Source organism: Pleurodeles waltl, chromosome 1_2 (assembly GCF_031143425.1).
Source record: "Pleurodeles waltl isolate 20211129_DDA chromosome 1_2, aPleWal1.hap1.20221129, whole genome shotgun sequence".
Lineage (NCBI taxonomy): Eukaryota > Metazoa > Chordata > Amphibia > Caudata > Salamandridae > Pleurodeles > Pleurodeles waltl.
The window spans coordinates 627,830,485-627,845,598 of record NC_090437.1 but is presented as its reverse complement, the minus strand read 5'-3'; the positions used below and the strand labels follow the sequence as shown (position 1 = coordinate 627,845,598).

Genomic DNA, 15,114 nt, shown 5'->3' with positions numbered 1-15,114 from the left:
ATGTTATCGACCCAGGAAGAATCAGCCTGTGACCACAGTACTGGGTGACCGGTAGTCCAGTGATGACTGGGCTTCTACCTTCAAGTGACTTCGACCCTCTGACTAGGACCACCTCACCCCTTTTGTGGGCAGAGGAGTAGTCACATCAAGAACTCTGCCGTCTGCATCGCATCCTTGAGCATCCTTCATCCCTTGCATCAGGAGTGCTTCCCTAGGAAAGCCTTGCAAAGGATAAACATGCCTGGAATTGCCTGAAGACTGTTTCTGAAGACCTTGCTGGTCCCCCTGACTGGCCCCTTACTAGAGTTGCTCACCTAAAGTGACTCCAAGTGTCTGCATTACAGCTAGCCCAAACATTTTGCTTACAAGTCATTATGGAGTTCATCTACTCTTTGTATAAAGAGCAACTCATTACTGGAACAAACTTGATGAGGCCCAAGCATGTGATTTAATTAATGCTGGTTGAGACGCATTTAGCTCTTCAACTAAGCCTGAAAAACTGTTTGTAACTTCAGTACATGTCCTGTTGACACTTCTGACCGCACTCTTCCTTATAAGGAAGTAGTCTTTAACACTAAGGAACCTAACACTGCTGGCTCACCCTAGAATTAAGAAAGGAAAGTTGTCCGATCTTGGTGCTGCTGCTAGTCTGACTGAGTTCACAGGTTCTTTCACTAATAGCTAAGATCCTGTAAGCAGTGCTTAATTTCTGCAAAATGGCCTAGTGTGGTAATTTGATCTCTGAAATTGCAAAATTATTCAGGACAGTATTCCAAGTTGCTTCAAAGATCAGTATTCACAGTGGCCTCAAAATGAATCCCATAGCAATACTGACTTTATGTGGGAGATTAGTCACCTTCTTTCACAGAAAAGATTTGTTATATCTTTGTAGAAATTGCGTAGGTGCACAATACATTCCATGCGCAGGACCTGCCTCCTCAGTAGGACTTTTTGCCTTCAGGTTCTCCTCTAACAAGCCTTCCTAATATTTCAAAAGAGAAATTAATTGATTATTTTCACCTCCCTAAATTCGTACTAGAGACTTTGAATGGACCTTTACGTAAAGTTCCTCCACATATAGTTAAACAAGATAGAAACAAATAAATGCTGTCATGCTTTGTGTAATATTGTTGGAACTTGAGGAGACGCATTGATAATAATTAAAAATGACTGGTACTTATTGTCAGAAAGGAGCATTATCAAAGGTGTTCTTTACCGTGAAAAATCTGCTTCTTAATTAAGTGTGTTGTCAGCACCAGTAGGGTGCAAAGAAGGGTCTTAGGCTTTTCTTTGGGAATTTGTGATATAGGGGTCAGGTTTGATAACAATAACAAGATTCATCAGGATGTACTCAGTACGCCAGTCAGATTCCCCTGAGAAATATGGCAAGTCTTGAAAATATTACCTATAATACTTTTTTGAGGATGAACTTCTCAGAAAGGGGCATGGTTTTTGGCGTTGCTGCCTGTTCTCACTCCTTATGCAGTTTGTGATCTTCCCTGTGTTGTCTAATAGCCCAAATTAAGTTTTCAGCAGAGTATGATGGTGCTCTGAGCCCTCTCCACCAAACCAACTGCTATGCCACTATGCTGCTTCTCTTCCACAGAAGAATGACGATTTAACTTTTCCAAATCTTTCTAATCCTAATCCTTAGTGTTGAAGGCCATTAACCTCTTCCCCATTAGGTAACAACATACGTTAACACCATGGTTAATATAGAGCACCATAAGCCAATCAGTAAAATAAGTTAGAGATGCAATCTTGAAAAAATAAAACGAAGTCAGCATAGCATCCATACAATAATAACTTTTTTCAATACCGATGTCCAGAAATTCAAAATTCAGCTACAGACATTGATGCACGTATTACGCTTTGCTCTATTTACGTCTCATGATTCAGCAACAAAGAAAACAAAACAGACCTACATTTTTTACCAGCTTTTGCAAAGGTGTAATATTTTGCTTCACAAACCGTTAACTTTCAAGACTGTTTCAGGCCAGTCCCTTCTGTGTTGAGTACTTACTTACCAGGCTTTTGCTTTTTTTGACAAAGTACTTTATTAGGTCCCTGTACTATCAAAAATGTGAACCAACCAACTGTGGCCTCATTTGATCAGACCAGTGTCACTTGTGGTATAAAAAGGGGTTTTCAACCTTTGCCTTCTGTAGCCTTTATTTCTTTGCAGCTCATTTCGTTGGTTTATAAATACACATAAAAATAAATACTGTGTAATCACAGTAGTGAAATTCATCTTAAAGAAATAAATCACAATTTATTACAAAATTACTCATTAAGCCATAATAGTCCCACCGTTACCCCCAAATCTTGCATTGTTTGTGGACAGTCCCTGGGGGCATAAATGGGCCTCTCTTGTTCAGCACACCAGTCCATTGCTGTACACCATTCAATACAAGCATTTACAATGCAATGGGTCTCGCAATTGCTCAGGTTAGAGCTATTGGCGTTGTAAATTCCTAACTGGACTTTTCCTGCCAAGTCAGTTGAAAATGAGAAGTAAAACAGTTGACATAAGTTAGCCGATTCAAAGTGCCATGGCCGCCATGAGCGCAAAGGAGAGACACAGAAAGCAAAAAGTTTGCTCAGTCAAACATATTGGCAATCATGTAATTATCCATGTAACAGGGGGCAGTCTGCAAAGCGGTAACAAAGTCTCCCCAGAGAGGGGCAAATGTAAAGCATTTACCAATGATAACAAAGGAGTTTTGCAAGGCAAGCCCAGGAATGAGTGAAAGTGATTGGAGTGGTTAAAACCCCACAATACTTACAACAGGTCAAAGTGCTTGCGCGCTCAGCCTAAAAAGGAGGTGGTTCAGTAGAGGTCCAGTGCCTTGCGATGTCTCTTTTGGCTATAATAGTGCCAATGTCAACTTGATTATGGTCCCTACACAACCCTTCCAGGTATTCCAGGATACCAAACAGAGCAATTTGGACCCAAGAATCCATAAGTCTCTCCAGGGTAGGCTTTAGTGCTGATAACACCTGGTGCAACAGTCTCTCTCCCAAACCCCCCAAAAACTCCTCCACTAATTCTCTCACCTACACTCTCCAATAGTGCCCCTCCTTTCTCCATAGCCCCTCTGTGACATATATTTCATTTTTGAAGCACTTCTCATAGTTCACTTATACAGTTTTGTGATCTGCATGGTACACATTCTTTGCAGCAGGCACACCATCCCTCTGCACTACTTCATGATGAGTAACAACTGCCACTAGACAAAATTCTGATCTCTCGCCAGCAGTTACATTAATCACCAGAGTTATCTTGATATTTTTATCGTTGCCTGGAAACAGATGGACGCACAAGGAAGTTCACATGTTTCTAAACCTATGTTATTTTTAAACACAGTGCCCCACACAAGAGTTGGCATCAGTTGCACCAGTCGCACTGCCCTAAACCTGCCAATGGTTCTCCCCAGAATTCGAGATCGAGTAGAAAATACAACAAATCAATGGTTGGTACTCCACCCCTCAGACCGTGCAAAAGAAATCACTTTTCTCTTCAAGGTAAAGAAAGTATGTAGTTGAGGGGAGTTTTCTCACTTGCCTCAGACTCCTGGGAATGTAGTACATAAGTATTTTAATTGTATGAGGCAAAGTCTTGAAGAGATTAAGAGATTACATGGGGCCATGTTCACGTTCCTCCATTCACTGTCATCCAAAGGTAATTGAAAAGCCTCCCATCTCTCCTTCCACTTTTAAGAGAGTTCTTGGAGTTAATGACTAAGGATTTGTAAATGTGAGATATTCCTCCTTTCCCAAGAGGTCCCATGAGGTTTTTATCTATGCAGTTCGTGGTACGTCTGGAGATCCTGGAAATAATTCATATAGTAACCCTGACAGACATCTAGTTTTGAGATCCTAATGAGGTCCCAGTTGATGAATCCCTATAGACTGGTGCTATGTCTTAACCACTGACTGTGCCACAAGAGGGGTTGCCAGCAGGATCCTCTAGTCCCACCTTTCAAGTGAAGAAAAACACTGTGTTAACATTTAGAAGAAATCAGGTGATCAAGGACCCGTATAACAAATATATTGTCCCATTCTATTGGAGAGATTTTAGCACAGAATGCAGGGTCTTGCCTCATCCCTCCCCGTTTAGCCAGTCGTTGAGCACTAGGAGTTGTGACGCCCTGTAGTACAGACTCCAGTCCGCCACACCCCTCCTGCCATCGAAGGTGAACTGTTTTCAATTATTGAACACAACACGAGGGGGTTTGTTTGTCCACATAAAAAGAGAGCACCATGGCCAACAGATCCCCTAACCAACTTTGGAAAATTATTATTGGGAGTTTTTGCAGGGCGTATAGAAATCATGATAGCACCATCATTTTAAACAAGGCTACTCGGCTATTAAGCTGGAGTTTAGCCCACTTGTGCAGGTCACGCGTAATCCTAGACAACTGAGTGGCAAGATTAAAATTCCAAAATAATCTATGCTCCAGGACAATGTATTAGTACTGCAAGCTTAACTTGCCTTCCAGAAAATAGGAATTCCAGTCCACACATCCCGTATCACTTTTGACCAGAACCAGGAGTGACTTAGACTAATTAACCGTGAGGCCTGAGGCTTCCCTGAACAGGTGCAGCATCTGAATCAGGTGAAGACCTGTCTCTTAGGCTCAGGGCATAAATAAAAGGGCATAATTTGCATATAGCACACCATATGCTCAATCCAGTCTTCTATGCCCTCACCTTCTGTAGCCTTTAATTCTGAATGTAAAGAGATAACCCGTTACCATTCAGAGGAGTCGAGCTACATAAGGCTGCAGTTATTTATATTGCATTATTTTATCAATCCAAGTTTTCTGTGAAAACCTGTGAAATAAATGAATAGCTGCCATTACCACTCCATTTACATTTAAATGTTTGAAATTGTTCCTGGGGCTTAATAGTGTCCGCGGTCATTGGCACCTCGTTATCTACTTAGTCAAATGCTTCGGGACTGCAACAATTAATTGTGTTGTTGTACGTACCTCTGACTAGAATGGAAATTAGCCTGCATGACTGTCCACGTTGTGTTTTTGGGGGTCTCTCTCGAGTGTTTCTGTGGAAACACAACTACCTGCTAACAAGTCTGTTTTGAATATGCAGTATAAAATGAGCTTTAATTATAAATGGGAAATAAATGGGAAATAATCATCTGAAATTCTTAGCAATGCTGGTTATTTTATAGACATTTTTTTATATTCTACAAAATCTATTATACGCAAATAGCCTGATGGAAATCACATTTCTGGTACACATTACTTATTTATTTATTTGCAGCATATTCAAGTTATGAGTTTGAGCAGTTAGATTAATTTATTTTCCCGTTTCTATGTGTTAATAGGCTAATCACACTGCTGAGTTCGATACCGGTTCTGCTTTAGTCCTGACGATTGAGAGCACTCTCATTACTGCTTGCTCTTCGGAATCCTTGGTCAGCAAAGGCCATTTCAAAAACTTCTGTATTCGCTTTGCTGAAGGTTTTGAGACATCTTGGGATGACTGGAAACCAGAAAAACGAACTGACCTTGTCATGAATGCTTGTGAGTATTTTGTTTAGTAAATGTCTGGAACAAAGTTGGACAAAAGTGTAAAGGAAAAAAAAATCCCACAAGTCTTAAGTGAATATTGTTTGATGTTGTGATAATTTTTACCACTCTGCCTATGTTCTCCCCAATCTCTTGCTATTGTTCTTTAGTATCTGATAAGTATGCGTCAGTTGTAAGTATTTATATTGCTGTGATGGGTGGAGTTTGTATTCTTCCTGCAAATGTGTGAAGCTTTTTATCACTACTGTAACAATTGTGTTGCCTAATTCTGAGCCGAAACCTTTTCAGATGTGCAACATCTCCCATCACCTCCCCTATCCATAGTGGGGCCTTAAGTGTGCTGATCTTGTTCTACCCTATTGGCTCTGTGGTCATCTTTCAGTCTTTTATCACTACCCTGCGGGGGCTTGGGATGTCTCACACCTCTGCCAATACACATTTGATGTAAGTATGTTTTGTCCTCAATTCAGGTCTGTCAGGTACAGCCAACCAATATTTCGGACTCTGCAATGCCTGTTTGTTGACCACTGCAAACTGAGAGGCCCTGTAGTAGTATTGGACATTAGGCAGTGCTACTCCACCCATAAATGTTGTTCTGTATGGCTTTGATAGTGTTTTTGTGAGTTACTTGTATCCCACAGCAGTTGTCACCAGCCCCCCTGTAGTTCTTCAAAGAATTGGTCCTTGAGGTGGAATGGGTTATTTTGGGTTACATAGAGTGGGTGTGTCAGTGGGATAATTTTGAAGTGTCGCTCTCCCCAGCAAATAACTGTAATGCCTCCCAGCTGAATATCTCCTCCCTATGTCTTTCTGTGGCAGGCTTCAGGTTCTTGTCCCGAAATAATTCTTTAGTTAGAAAGAGGTTGATGTCAAGGTAGCTGAATCAATCTTGTATAACCCTTAGTTTAGAGGTGATGAGCTACTCATTGGCCCATATCTGGGTCCTAAATACTGTAGATTTCAGCTGTTTGGTTTGGTTCCCAAAATTTGAAACTCGTCAAACACCTTCATTACAGGAGGATTTCATCCGTGTAAAAGATTCCTCCCCACCACTCACCAGATTGCAGCCTGAAATCATACAGTGTCCCACAGCTCTGTGCCCAGCAAGCCAAGAACTCTAATGCCAGTGTCAAATGGACTAGAGGAGAAGGGCATCCTCGCCTCTTACCCCTTTTAAAGTTTATTTCACCTGATTTTCTGCCATTCACCCTTATCCTCCCCTAGAGGGTGGAAGTACAATAGCTTCATCCATGCCCAGAATTCCTAGCCTGAGCAACACTTTACTAGTACGCAGAAGTGGTAGTCCCTTCTAATGGATTCAAATGCCTTTTTGATATTGAGCAATAGTATAGGCCTTTGGTTCTTTATCTTCTTTTCATCTGTCCAGTCAGTTCTATACTCTTTAAATATTTTAGTGAATCGGCTCCGGATGAAACCAGTTTGATACGGGTGTACCAGTAGCAGGATAAGTTATACTAGTGTACCAATATCTTTTCTAATATTTTCTCAGTATTTAGGAGGGAAATAGGTTGGTATGAAGAACAAACAATTTCCTGCTGTACTCGTATCATGACAGTGGTTTCTTTTCAGAGGTTATATGGAAGCATTCCTACTACCTTTACTTCCTTAGTCATATTTGTTAGGAAACTGCAGGGTTTAAGTCTTGTAGGCACTGTTGCAAACAGATGTCTGTGACAGATTCCTATGAGGTATGTCTCGCCTTTCTGGCTTCAGATCACAACTCCAAGTCAAGATGGGATTGTGCCCTGATGAACCTGAAAATGATCCAAAATACAAAGCCAGAGCTGTAGATCGCGAGCACCGCTAGAAGTTGTATAAGGCATTCTTCCTCTTGAAATTGAGGACACTGACTCGTTCCTGCTCTTAGGGCATGTACCACGGCAGGTCCTGGTGGTGGTCCATGTCTTTAGATAAGTCTAAATCGAAAAAGAAGCATAAGAAGTGCACGTCTCCCTTTCCCTCTCTGGCCTAAGCTCAGGTGGCGGAGTGGACTCCACACTTATTACTGTGATACCTTCTGGTTCCTGCCTCATCAGCGATGACAACGGTGCAGGACATTTATCCCATTATTCTATCAGACTCCAAATGAGTCTCCACTAAAGCCTCATTCTGGTGCATTTCTGATGCACCCAGCCCAATACACTCTGACTCTAGTAAGACAGTAGCTTTGCCCAGGAGCCACCCTCTAGTGCTCCACCAACTATTCGGATCACACACTGACCAGAGTCAAAGAGCTTTTGGTAATGACGGTGAAGGTGTGGATGAATTCTGCTATAATGAAGGCAGTATTTATCTTGATCTTCAGGAGGCCAGTAAGCTGGACATGGGACTGGGTTCTTTCCTTGGTTCTTCCATAGAAAAGTCAGCCTCATTCACGGTGTTCTTCAGATGTGTGGCTGGAGTACTGGATTTATAGTTGCTTTCCCTTAAGGTAAAAATCAACATCCTCACAGAAATGTTACAGCCAGGCACACCTCATTGGAACCATTATTGCCATTCAACGAAACACTGACTGATACCAGACTGTGAACAGACAGGTGGCATATTGCCGCAGACCCACTCCATGTGACCCTGGCCTTCTAAAGCAGCACCCTACTCCTGAGAGTGTGGTAGTACAAGCTTGCACTTGCAGGGTTAATCCGAAGTCTTTCCTGTTACACCACCAGACAGAGTAAAAACAAATTAAGACATTTGAGATGAGGATGTTTTTTTCTGCCATCCTCGCCGTCAGTTTGATCAGTTCAGTTGTTTGCTGGGATGATACCCCCAGGCAATATGGGACATGGTCACAGAAATCTTCTAAGCAGTCCCAGAAGAATTGAGTGCCAACTTGGTACAGACCATTCAAAATGGCCAGGGGGTGGCCAAATGCCTTATAAAGTTAGGCCTGGACATGACCGACTGTTTAGGTAAAGTGGTCTGCACTAGCGTGGTGCTCGGATGCCATGCCTGAATGAAATCCATGGGCTTTTCAGGTGACATCCAGATGTTGCTCTTAGATATCCTTTTGATGAGTGTTGTCTTTTTGGCAAGAAGTTGACTCTGCCGTTGAGCCTTTGAAAGAGAGTAGAGCTGCCGTGCGCTCCCTTGGTCTCTCCAAGGCAGAATCCCATACTCTTTCGCCCCTTTTAAGGCATTGCTAGGGGCTTTGTCTTCTGACAGCACCAGCACCCACCACCCCAAAATCAGGCACCTTAGTTCTTTGGGGGTAGGGAATCCAGCAGACAAATCTCAGGTCCGCAGAGACAGCGAACTTCCCAGTCCCTATCCCTTTTAGCCACTTTAGTTTGCCCCTTGCAACACACAACCACCCAGTGGGTGGCAAGATCTGTCATTTTATCATGGGTGGCAAGCCATAACATCCCACAAGTGGGTCCTGCAGATAGTCCAACACAGTTATGCCTTGCCATTCCTTTCCCAACCATTGCATCTTGCACCACCATCAGAGCGGCTTTCAGAGGACCATTTCTTCATTTTGCTGCTGGAAGTTCAGGCTGTTTTGGGCAAGGGAGCCATAGAGAGGGTGCTGACATCTGAGATTAGAACTAGGTGCTTCGCTCATTGTTTCCGTGTGCCGGAGGGCGGAGGCCTCTATCCTATTTTAGACCTTCGACCTCAGTTTCTACTTGCGTAAGGACAAGATTAAAGATGGTCACAGTGGCCCAGGTCCTATTTGTCCTGGATGCAGGGAACTGGATGGTGTGATTGGACCTGCAGATCACCTGTTTCCATGGTCCCGTCTCTAGGTCCATTGACGCTACTTGCAGTTCAAAGTGGGCCATGAGCATTTTCAGGTTGCCATGCTCCCTTTCGACCTCACTAGTGCCCCTCAGGTGTTCAAGAAGGTGATGGCAGTGGTCTCCGTGTATCTTTGTAGGTTGGGAGTTCCATTCTTCCCCTATCTTGATGACTGGTTGTTGAAGGCAAGCTCGACAATCAGTTGTAGATTACCTCTAGATGACAGCAGATCGCCTTACATCTTTGGGGTTCACGGTTAACGTGCCTAAGTCACAAGTGACTCCTTCGCAGAGGCTTCCTTTCATGGGAGCCTTCCTGAGTACAGTGCACATTTGGGCATTTCTTCCGGATTAATGAATCCAGGAAATTCAGGCTATAATCCTGATATTACAGGCTCTCTCCTGGATCTCACCAACGGTGGCTCCGAAGTTTCCTAGCCAGCTGTCCTCCTCCATCCTGCCACATGGCACAATGTGGGCTGTGCAGTGGGATCTGAAGTCTCAGCGGGCCCAGGACCAAAGGATCAGTCGAATTTCATCCAGGTTTCTGAAGACACTGCTAAAGATCTGTAGTAGTGGCTGCTTGACTGCAATCAAACCAGTAGCAGACCCCTCTTCCTACTCCACCCATAGCTGACGGTGGAGACAGAAACATCACTACTGGGTATTGAAGATCATCTGGGAAAAGTGGAGTTCAGAAAACTCTGGTCGACCCCGACTTCCACATCAACTTGTTTGAATTGTGGGCTGTTCCATTGACCTTGGAGGTCGTCCTGCCTTCCATCGGGGAGGCTGGTTCAGGTCCTCACAGACAATACCACCATGATGTTATATTGAAACAAGCCAGGTAGGGTTGAGTCATGGGCTCTGTGCCAGGAGACCCTGCGCCTCTGGACCTGGCTGAATCGGCAGGGCATTGCCCTGATCGTATACCACCTGGCCGGAACTTTAAAGGCCAGAGCAGACAAACTAAGCTGGCGGCCCGAAGCGGGTCACAACTAGCAGCTACAGATGGAGGTAGCTTAGTTGGGCAGAAAATCTCTCACTCCAGGGAGGTATCAAGCATACTGGCATCTTTGAGGCCTGCAAAGTCTTGACCCAGATGGTGCAGGGCATCATCCAGCAATGCCAGGACCCTGGGTCAGTCTCTTTGTCACTTCAAGGAACAAGCAATGTCAACCCTTTTGCGCCCTGGAGTTCCAGTGAACCCTCTCTTTAGCCATGCAGGAAACATACAGTATCAATGCTTTTCCCAAGAAGAAGCTCTCAGAGACATATTCTGCTTAGAGTTGAGCTTGGGAGTTATCCTAGTAGCTCTAGATTGGGCCTAGACAGTGTGGTGCGTAACTTCTAGGCATGAGCATCTGTCCTCCAGTCAAACTACCACTTCAGGAGGATCTCCTGTTGCAGGGCGGGATCCTGCACCCAGGCCTGCATATTCAAGACCTCCATGCATGGAGATTGAGTGGCCATCATTGACTGCATTCAGCTTCCCTCCCGAAGCAGTGAATGTTGTCCTTGCGGCCAGGTGTCCTCCTATAAATTCTGTACATGCTGGACAGGTTTATGGCTTGGTATCATCCCAGTAACACAGCCTTGTTGCAGGCCTAACTGTTGGATGCAGTAGTTTTTGTTTTGGGCGAGCAAATACTTGCAGTGGGCACTGTTAAAGGTTACCTGTGGCCCTTTCTGCCTTGTTGCATTTACCTGACCAGACGTCCTTTTTCAAATCCTCTGTTGTGATGACTTTTCTTAAAGGTTTGGTTTGCAGGTTTCCACCAAAGCCTTTCATGATGCCTCAGTGGGACCTTAATTTGGCCTTTTGTTATGTGTACCCTGTTTGAGCAACTAAACAACTATCCTTAACGGCTTTTGACCCTGAAAATAGTCTTTCTCATAGAGATCAGCTCTGCTTGTCCTGTGCATGAGATTAAAGCTCTTTAAGTCCAGCTATACAACCCCTTCTTCCAGGGTAAACTAATGATGAGGACCTAAGATTGTGACACTCTTTTATGTTAGACAGTCCATTACACTCCTGAAGTTTTTTTCGTCTCACCTCAGCATTTGTAGGACCAAAAGATACTTCATCATTGGGATCCCAAAACAATGCTGATCATACCAAAGGCCATTGGTTGGAAGATCAGCTCTTTTTGGGTTCTCCGGGTCAAAGAAAGTGAAGGCAGTACAGAAGAGTACCATATCGAGATCAGTAGTCCCCTTTATAAAAACCTGCTACACGATGGCCGTGAAGCAGTCCCTTGAGGTATTGAGGGCTCGCTCCACCAGAGTCAAGGCTAAATCACTGAATGAAGTGCCTGTCCTGGATATTTATCAATGCTAATGAGTGTGCACCAGTGCACACATTTATAAAGCACTACTTTCTGACAGCTAGGCCAGATGGGAAGGGTACTTTGATATTTTGGTCCTGCAGGACATTTTGTTCTGAGTCATTTCACGGGGACACCATAGGGGAAGTTACTGCTTTGGAATCTATTTTTCAGGTGAGGAATCTACAGTTACACACATACATAAGAAGACAAGTAATGCTGTTTCTGGATATTCTATCTACTTGCATATTCCTCACTGCCATCCTGCCTCCCTATTCTCTTTTCAATGTAAGAAGGTCCCAGTTTAGAGATCTGCATACTGGTAAGAAAAATTGTTTTAGTGGATTCAGTCTACTGGTGGGCACCGGGTAATTTCATCAACATTGAATCCCTTTTCCGTCTAAAGATAGCCCATAATGACAAGCAAATCCAAATGTGTTTGATCCCAAATATTCATTTTACTTATTAGTGCATGCACAATTGGACATCCCCAGCACCGACGCTGCCCAGGTTGCAGCTTCTACTCCTTTAAAGGCAGACTTCACATGTGGCAGGGGATAATGGGTCTGCAACTAGGGAAAGGACAAGTTTCAGTTGGGTTATATCAGGCTCTATGGGCTTGCGTCCACCATCTATCTTCTCAACCCAGCTAATTGCAAATATTGACATAGCAATGATAATGAATGTGCTGCATTGAGCCTTTGCCCATATGCAGCAGGTGTTAACAAATATTCATTTTGGGTCCCACCTTCTCAATCCTCTCAGGGATGAAGGTTCTTCCACTGCACCATTTTTTCTCCACTAATGGTTTGCAGTGAATCTGCTCCCCCACACATATATATAAGAATATAGTGATTGAGACAAAAAATTTGCTGTCAATCGAATTTTTTTACAAATTTGTATTGACATCTACAGGCTGTTTTGCACATCCAATGGTACAACTGCTGCAGGCAATGGTCACTACTCATTTTCCACACATGGACGTGTAAGTTGCTGAGATTTGTGTGCAGGATCCTCCACTGTTGCTGAAACAGGAGATTCTTTCGAAGTGGTAGCCAGATTGGACGACACATGCTCATGCCCAGGAGCTCTGGATACCCATATTCTCCTGGCCTAGTCAGGGCCTATTAAGACAAAGTGGGTCACATCTGTCCTGACTTTCCTCAGAACTGAAGGTAGGAAAGGCAGTGGTGGGAGCACGTACAGGAGACCACGTCCCATTGCTTTCCTAGTGATTTTCCAGGAACAAACTCCAGGATGAGTAAAGTTGACACTGCACATTCACACAAGTGGTGAACAAATCTAACCAAGACGTACCCCACTGGTCGAAGATGGCCCTTGTTACCTTGAAGTAGAGATATCCACTCATGAGCCACCAACTGAAGTCTGCTCAGCTTGTCTACTGGCATTCAGAGACCCTGTCATATGGATGGCTACCAGAAAGATGTTCTGCTGGTCCTTCGACTTCCATATGCATAGGGCTTCCTAGCACATGGCCCAGGACCCCGCTGTGCCCTGCTTGTTGCAGTATGATATTGTGGGCATTTTGTTCTTGATGATTTGCACCTAACTCCCTTTGATAGATGGCATGAAGGCTTCCAAAGCCAGAAGGATCGCCCAAAGCTCCAAAAGGTTGATGTGGAGTTGGCTGTCCACTAGAGACCTCTGGTCTCCGCCTCTCACAGTGTGACTCACCTACCCCAGCGGAGACGTATCTGTTACAACCATGAAGACTAAGTGGGGATGGGAAAGTGCCCTGCTGCAGATAGGTTGACATTTTTCTGCCACCACAGAAGATCTTGAGTCATCTCCTGTGATATCTGCATAGAGTCAGACAGGCAGCTATGATGCTTAACCCACTGAAATCTGAGGTTCCACTGCAGGACCTGCATCTGCCACCTTGCCTTCAGGATGAGGAGTATGCACAAGGATAGAAGTTTATGAAGCCTCTCATAGCCTTCTTCGCGGAAGCTCTGGGTTTAGCCAGAAACATTGGATCATATCCTGAATATCCTGGACTGGCTGCAGCAGTCAAAATGACTTAAACGTCACTGTGTCCAGGATAGACGCAATGTAGGAAATCCTCTTCATGGGGCACAGGTGGGATCTTTGCTTTTTGGTGGAAAAATCAAAGATGCCAGGAGTTTAGGTCATTGTCCAGAGGTGATCTATGACTGACTGGGCGAGGCCAACTTGAGCAGTCAGTTGTCTCTTTGAAGGAACACATGTATCCCCCATCTCTGAAGATGGCCATCAACCACTGTCATTACTTTTATGAATACTTGTGGGGCTGAGGTAAGGCTAGAAGGGAGCACAGCAAATTGTAAGCGTTCCAACCCCACCGTGAACCCCTTATCATCTCTATGGGATTGTAGGGCAAGTATATGAAAATATATGTTCTACAGATCTAGTGATGCCATCCAGTCTCCTGGGTCCAGAGCAGAAAGATTCTTAACAGCGTTTGAGCATTTTGAATTTATATTTCAATAGAAGGACAGTAAGTGTAGAGAGGTCTAGTATAGGTCTGTTACCTCCGTCCTTCACTATGAGGAAGTAGTGTGAATAGCCTCCTTCTCCTCTCTCCAAAGGTGGCACCCACTTGATGACTTCCTTGTCCAGCAGAATGGTCAACTTCTTGCAGCAAGATTACAGAATGGTCCACTGACAGCCACTCTGATACGGTTGGATGAGGGTGTGTGGTAGGGGGGATGGGAACAAAATGAACGTCATGGCATAGCCCCTTTGAATGACATGTGCCCCTAAGTGTAACTTAAGGCGGTTTGGCAGCTGCTGCAGTATAGGAGCAAGATATGGATGAGAGCTAACCCTTTTGGTGCCAACGGCCTCGGACACCACCATGACCTCTGCCCTGAAAGGATTTGGCTTGCTGCTACTTGCACAGGTTGGGAATGCTGACATCTATCGTCTACTCCCCTGGAATAACCCGTAAACATCCTGTAATTATGGAGCCTCTTGGCAGGAGATAAGAGTCTCATGCATCATGCGGTGGGTCTTCGGTCCTTGAATCATTCGAGCACCTGGCAGTCTTCTCCCCCAAACAATCTAGAGCCGTCAAGAGGGATGTCCATAAAGAATGCCAGGACATCCCTTGAAAATTCAGTTGATTGCATCCAGACATCTAAGATCTGAACTGGTGGTCTGTGGTGTTCAAATCAGTATGAAAGACCTATTTAGCCGTGTCCTGACCATCATGTATCTTTTGAAACAGCAAGGCCCTGATAATGCCTGGGACATCAAACTGGCTTAAGAGAATAATCTCTTTCCATAGGCATCAATGTGTTTGACTCTAAATTCAGAAGATTGGTCAGAAAGGCATTTGTGGTGGCTGGACTCGTTGATGCATGTACAACCAGGCTTTCGTTTATAGGCTGCCGTGTCATTGGGGGCAGGCTTATATTGCCTGGCAACAAGTCGACTGATTAGAGGGCCCAGGCATAGCTTGGACCATGCAGC

At 44.3% G+C, this 15,114-nt stretch overlaps 1 protein-coding gene across 20 annotated transcripts in view; it reads left to right on the top strand.

The window, feature by feature from the left end:
• The window catches only part of BLTP1 (bridge-like lipid transfer protein family member 1), a 1,779,540-nt gene that overhangs the window by 1,137,099 nt on the left and 627,327 nt on the right, over positions 1-15,114 (top strand). For all 20 annotated transcript variants that reach the window (XM_069242474.1, XM_069242454.1, XM_069242518.1 and 17 more), the window contains one exon: positions 5,351-5,549. In XM_069242474.1, the coding sequence (XP_069098575.1) occupies positions 5,351-5,549 (199 nt within the window). The remainder of the gene's footprint in view (positions 1-5,350; positions 5,550-15,114) is intronic.